Source organism: Varanus komodoensis, unplaced genomic scaffold (genome assembly GCF_004798865.1).
Source record: "Varanus komodoensis strain SLA01 unplaced genomic scaffold, ASM479886v1 scaffold1401, whole genome shotgun sequence".
In the NCBI taxonomy this organism is placed as follows: domain Eukaryota; kingdom Metazoa; phylum Chordata; class Lepidosauria; order Squamata; family Varanidae; genus Varanus; species Varanus komodoensis.
Window position 1 is genome coordinate 4,603 of NW_025335411.1, and position 6,342 is coordinate 10,944.

The window sequence follows — 6,342 nt, forward strand, 5'->3', positions numbered from 1 at the left end:
TAAGTGGTTGCAGGTTAATTGAGAGAAAATTGAGATGCCCTTGTTCAGTTTCAATGGGGAAGAAAAGGAGGGAATTGAGGATAAGTTTCATATTTGGCCAATATCAGTATTTCAAAAAATACCCTATGTCTGATCAGAATAATTCAGATTTATTAAGATCCGAAATGAATGAGAAAAAGCAGCAGTTTAGCAATTTTGGTGGTCTTGGTTTGGTAGAATAGCATTTCATAAAAGGGGGATTTTACTTGAGGTAAACTTGTTTGGGATGTTGTCAGTAAGGATAGTGGGCAAAGAGTGGGCAAAAACAGATTAATAAGTTTTGTAATGGAGATAAGAGAGCAAAGTTGACTAGGAAATGATGGTATAACTCACGAAAAGGGAGCGGACTACGTATCCAGAATATTAAAGTATATTATGAAGCGAACCAGTGAAGATTTATGCCGAATACCATTTGGAAGCCAGATGAAATACTAAGGGCAGGGATGGAAGAACAGGAACTTTTGGAATCTTTTTAAAATATTTTTTCAATGCAACAATAAGAAGATGATTAAAAGAATAGAAAATCCCTTTTTGAAAAATTTGGGAGAAGTACAGGGAAGAATTTATGCCAATGTTCTGACCAGTGAGCTCAGTTACACTGATTAGAGGAATTCCAGAAAATTTGAGGGATAGTTTGAGAAAGGTACTGAAAGAAAATCAAATATTTAGAGAAAAGGATTGGATGGAGTTTTAAGCGAACTTTTGCGCTCTTCTCCTTCACGTGCACCCAGAGGCTCTTTAGTTCCTCTTCACTTTCTGCCATGAGAGTGGTATCATCCGCATATCTGAGGTTGTTGATATTTCTCCCTGTAATCTTAATTCCAACTTGTGATTCATCCAGCCCTGCCTTTCTCATGATGTACTTTGCATATAAGTTAAATAGGCAGGGCGAGTATATACAGCCTTGCCAAACTCCTTTCTCATTTGTGAACCAATCAGTGGTTCTGTGCCCAGTTCTAACTGTTGCTTCATGACCCACATATAGGATTCTCAGGAGAGAAATAAGATGGTCAGGTACTCCAATCTCTTTAAGAACTTGCCATAATTGGTTGTGATCCACACAATCAAAGGCTTGACCATAGTTAATGAAGCAGAAGTGGACCTTTTTCTGGAACTCCCTAGCTTTCTCCATGATCCTGTGTATGTTGGCATCTCTTTGTTGATCTCTGGTTCCTCTGCCTCTTCGAGATCCTGCCGTACTTCTGATAGTTCTTAGTCCACATATTGCTGCAGCCTAGTTTGTAGGATTTTCAGCAGGTCTCCTCAAACTTTTTCAAAAGGGGCCAATTGAAAGGCACTGATGGTGTGTGTGGGTGGTGAGGGAGGATCGATCGATCGCAAAGTGATCCGGGGCAGGCATGTGCACGGTGAGTCCAGAACCGCTGAGGTGGGCCGGATAAATGGGGATGGCGGACCGGATCCGGCCCGCAGGCCATACTTGGAGGACCCAGGATTTGAGCATAACTTTGCTAGCATGTGAAATGGGTGCAATGGCGCGGTAGTTTGAACATGTTTTGGCATTGCCTTTCTTTGGAATTGGAAGGGCTGACCTTTTCCTATCCGGAGCTGCACCAGAAAAATTCCAAGATCCTTCTGACTTGCAGTATCATTGACCTAGTATTCCGCAACTTGGACCTCCGCATTAGGTTTCTTTTTCCGGGTGACTTGGGAAACCGGGCCTTGCTCCATATTGAAGTTCTTCCTGCTGTTTTCAGCCCGGGGCTCCAGCACCTCCAGATCCCCTTGGCTCTCCTTCCGCCTCCCACGTTCCCAGTCACCCCGGCCCCTCTGCTGCCCTCTGCAGGTGTGGTCATTGCCCCCTGCACTTCCTCTTCGAGGTCATTAATACAGGGAGCTTGGGGTTGGGTTTTCGGTGATGGCCTCAGAGCAGGGAGACCCCGTGTCAGAGCTTCCCTCTGGTACGGAGCAGGCTCAGTGCCAAAATGCACGGCTAGGAAGGCCCCAGTGTCTCTGCCTCAGGGTCTTGCAACGTCTGTCTGTCTGTCTTTCTCTCTGTCTGTCTGTTTTATAGCTATTTGGCAGGGAAGTCAGATAAAGGACAGACACAGAGCCCTGTGCAGTGAAAAGGCTCGCTATTATTATTATTATTATTATTATTATTATTATTATTATTATAACATTTCTATGCCGCCCCTTGCCGAAACCTCGGGGCGGCTTACAACACAATAAAGTACATTGAAATACAATAGAACATAATAAGTTACCATTAAATAAAAAATAAAATACATTGAGTTACAAATATAAAATTAAAATTATCAGTATAAAATAAGTAAATAAAAATATAGGAGGAGAAAGAGAAGGAAGAAGAAGTTGCCCTGGCCAGATCATATGTTTTAATAATTAAAATGATGTTTAAATAAAAAGGTCTTTACTTGGCACCGAAAAACCAGTATCGACGGTGCCAGGCGGACCTCTTTGGGGAGTGAATTCCATAGGTTGGGCGCCACCGCAGAGAAAGCCCTCCTCCGAGTACTTACTCTCCTAATTTCTTTCATGGAGGGTTCCCGGAGAAGGGCCACTCCCACAGATCTCAAAGGGCGGTCGGGCATATACGGACATAAGCGCTCGTTCAGGTAGCCAGGACCCAAGCTGTTTAGGGCTTTATAGGTCATAATCAACACCTTGAATTGGGCCCGGGCTTCAATGGGAAGCCAGTGAAGCTGACGGAGGACTGGAGTCATGTGAGCATAACGCCCCGTCCCCGTCAGCAACCTGGCAGCTCTATTTTGCACCAATTGAAGTGTTCGGACTGTCTTCAGGGAAAGCCCCACGTAAAGCGCGTTACAGAAGTCTAGGCGGGAAGTCACCAGCGCGTGTGTCACCGTCGCCAGGCAGTCGTACTCCAGGTAGGGGCGCAGCTGATTATTCAGCCGAAGCTGAAGGAAGGCGTTGCTCGCCACCACTGTCACCTGAGCTTCCAAAGAAAGCTCCGGGTCGAGGAGTACTCCTAAGCTGTGGACCTTGTGCCTAAGAGGGAGTGTTGCACCATTCAGGACCAGGTCAAATCGCTAGCGAGCCTGCTTCCAGACGTGGGCCGGGCGAATCCGGCTGTGGCAAAGGCTGTTCTTGCCCCCACCCACCACGGCCAATGGGCAGAGCTGGGCAGGACGCAGCCCCTAAGACGACCCTGAAGGAGTCGTAGCCTGTGCAGCTGCAAAGCTCTCACCTGCATCCAGGCAGGTGCCTGCGGCAAGCAGCTGCGCGCTTCCCTGTTCATCCGTTGCGGCTGCTGGGGCCTTGCTGAGCCGCTCCTGTGTACACTGTAAGTGCCTCAAGAGCTCGCAAACCCTCCTCCCGAGCAGACCCGCATCGTGCCCATCATCCCTGTGGGATCCCCGGCACCTTTGCGCCCCTGCAGGGGGCTCCGCCATGTTCCACTGCAGGCATCTGCTGGGGGGCTGCACGCATTCCTGCCTGGGAGTGTTGGTGTCTCAGAGACAGATGGTTTCCGGTTTCTGCCCTACCGGACCTGCTGCAGGAGAACGGTTTGCGGCCCAGATGCTTCTTTGCACTGGTCCCTGCAATTCCTTGTGTGAGTCTCGCGTGCCTTTGCTCATGCTATATCTCTCTGTATTTGATCAGCGTTGCATAAGATGGTGTCAACTCACCATCTCTGGTGCCTTTTGATCTCCACTTTTCCGGGCAGTGCAACACCCTGAAACAGGAGATTTCCTTTCTTATTGGAGATATTAGTGCTGCCAGGACAGTACAGAGCCCATCCAGACCTCAGTGTATGCGATGTCACTCTGGGAAGAGAGTCCTTGAGAAATTGCGGTTTTGGCAGTGCGTACGCAGTGGGCAGGGAGACGGCTGAGATGTTGACCCGACTCGTGCCAGGGTTGCTGTGCGCTCGATTGAGTGCATTTTTGTTGGCCTTTCACTGCTACCAAGCTTTTCTTGTCTTTTTCCTCCCAAACAGATGAATGATAGGAGAGGAAAATGATATGGTTCCCTGCATCAAATAAGCAGAAACCAGTGAGCATGAAGTGAGAAAAGAGGGAATTCTAAATTAAAGGATATCAAAAGAGCACAAGACGACCGAATACAGAACAATTGGGAAAGCTCTGATATTTCTCAAGGTCCTGCAAACAATCGCCCTTCATTCCTTTCAGTCCCAGAAAGAGGAAGGGGAAAGAATCTTGTTTTTGACAGATTACCGAAAGATGGGTGAATGTATGGATCCTAATTGTAGCAAGGAATGAGGCCAAATGAACGTGCAGAACGCTGAAAGAGCATCGAACTAGGGACAAGAGTTCATCAACTCCCAGCGTGCCGAAGCCCTTTGAACCCGTGCAGTGTGGAAAGGGGCTCAGAGATAGCCGAGGTTTAGTGAGCAGCACTGATCCAGCACTTTGAGGAAGCCACATCAATCATGGAAGGAAGGCTGATCTTAAGGGCTGTCGGAAGACTTAGAAAAAGCAGCCGGGTGCAGAGTGGAGAGCAGCCGTCGAAATGCACAGAATGTGGGACGAGCTTCAGTGGCGCTGGAAATCATTCTGGGCAGCAAACAAAGGATGTAGGGGAGGGGCCAAACAAGTGTATGGGATGCAGGAAGGGCCTCCATGAAAGTGGAGGTCTTAGTAAACATCAAGGATTCCACAGTGGAGATGCACCATATTCATGTACGGAAGGTGGCAAGAGCTTCAGTGTCAGAGGATCTCTTACAATCCATCAAAGAACACACTCTGGGGAGAAGCTGTACACATGCATGGAATGTGGCAAGAGCTTCAGTGGAAGTGGACATTTAACCATCCATCAGAGAATGCACTCTGGGGAGAAACCATACACTTGCATTGAATGTGGCAAGAGCTTCAGGTGCAGTAGCTATCTTACCACACATCAAAAAACGCACTCCGGGGAGAAGCCATACACATGCATGGAATGTGGCAAGAGCTTCAGCTGCAGTCGTACTCTTACCATCCATCACAGGACACACTCTGGGGAGAAGCCATACACGTGCATGGAATGTGGCAAGAGCTTCAGTGTCAAAGGATCTCTTACCATGCATGAAAGAACGCACTCTGGGGAGAAGCCATACACATGCATGGAATGTGGCAAGAGCTTCAGTGACAGAGGAAATCTTACACGTCATCAAAAAACGCACACTGGGGAGAAGCCATACACATGCATGGAATGTGGCAAGAGCTTCAGATGCAGTCGTACCCTTACCATCCATCACAGAACGCACTCTGGGGAGAAGCCATACACATGCATGGAGTGTGGCAAGAGCTGCAGTGACAGAAGAAATCTTACAATCCATCAAAGAATGCACACTGGGGAGAAGCCATACACGTGCATGGAATGTGGAATGAGCTTCAGTCAAAATGGAAATCTTATCAGCCATCAAAAAACACACACTGGGGAGAAGCCATACACATGCATGGAATGTGGCAAGAGCTTCAGCCAGAGTAGCCACCTTACCAGTCATCACAGAACGCACTCCGGGGAGAAGCCATACACATGCATGGAATGTGGCAAGAGCTTCAGCCAGAGTAGCAATCTTACCGTCCATCACAGAACGCACTCCGGGGAGAAGCCATACACATGTATGGAATGTGGCAAGAGCTTCAGGTGCAGTAGCTATCTTATCGAACATCAAAAAACGCACACTGGGGAAAACCCATGCACATGCATAGAATGTGGCAAGAGCTTCAGTCAACGGGGGAAGCTTACCATGCATCAAAGAATGCACACTGGGGAGAAGCCATACACATGCATGGAGTGTGGCAAGAGCTTCAGTGACAGAGGAAATCTTACAATCCATCAAAGAATGCACACTGGGGAGAAGCCATACACCTGCATGGAATGTGGAATGAGCTTCAGTCAACGGGGACAGCTTACCATGCATCAAAGAATGCACACTGGGGAGAAGCCATACACATGCATTGAATGTGGCAAGAGCTTCAGTGTCAAAGGATCTCTTACACTCCATCAAAGAATGCACACTGGGGAGAAGCCATACACATGCATGGAATGTGGAAAAAGCTTCAGTGATAGAGGAAATCTTACACGCCATCAAAAAATGCACACTGGGGAGAAGCCATACACATGCATGGAATGTGGCAAGAGCTTCAGTCAAAATGGAAATCTTATCAGCCATCAAAAAACACACACTGGGGAGAAGCCATACACATGCATGGAATGTGGCAAGAGCTTCAGCCAGAGTAGCCATCTTACCAGTCATCACAGAACGCACTCCGGGGAGAAGCCATACACATGCATGGAATGTGGCAAGAGCTTCAGGTGCAGTAGCTATCTTACCGAACATCAAAAAATGCACAC

The 6,342-nt window shown here is 47.7% G+C and overlaps 1 protein-coding gene across 1 annotated transcript in view; it reads left to right on the forward strand.

Moving 5' to 3' along the window:
- The window catches only part of LOC123020132 (gastrula zinc finger protein XlCGF57.1-like), a gene marked incomplete at its 3' end in the record, with an annotated part of 7,207 nt that extends 871 nt beyond the window's left edge, over positions 1–6,336 (forward strand). Inside the window, exon 2 of the mRNA XM_044423553.1 lies at positions 3,980–6,336. Within this exon, the coding sequence (XP_044279488.1) occupies positions 4,433–6,336 (1,904 nt within the window). The remainder of the gene's footprint in view (positions 1–3,979) is intronic.
- Positions 6,337–6,342: the final 6 nt, after the last annotated feature.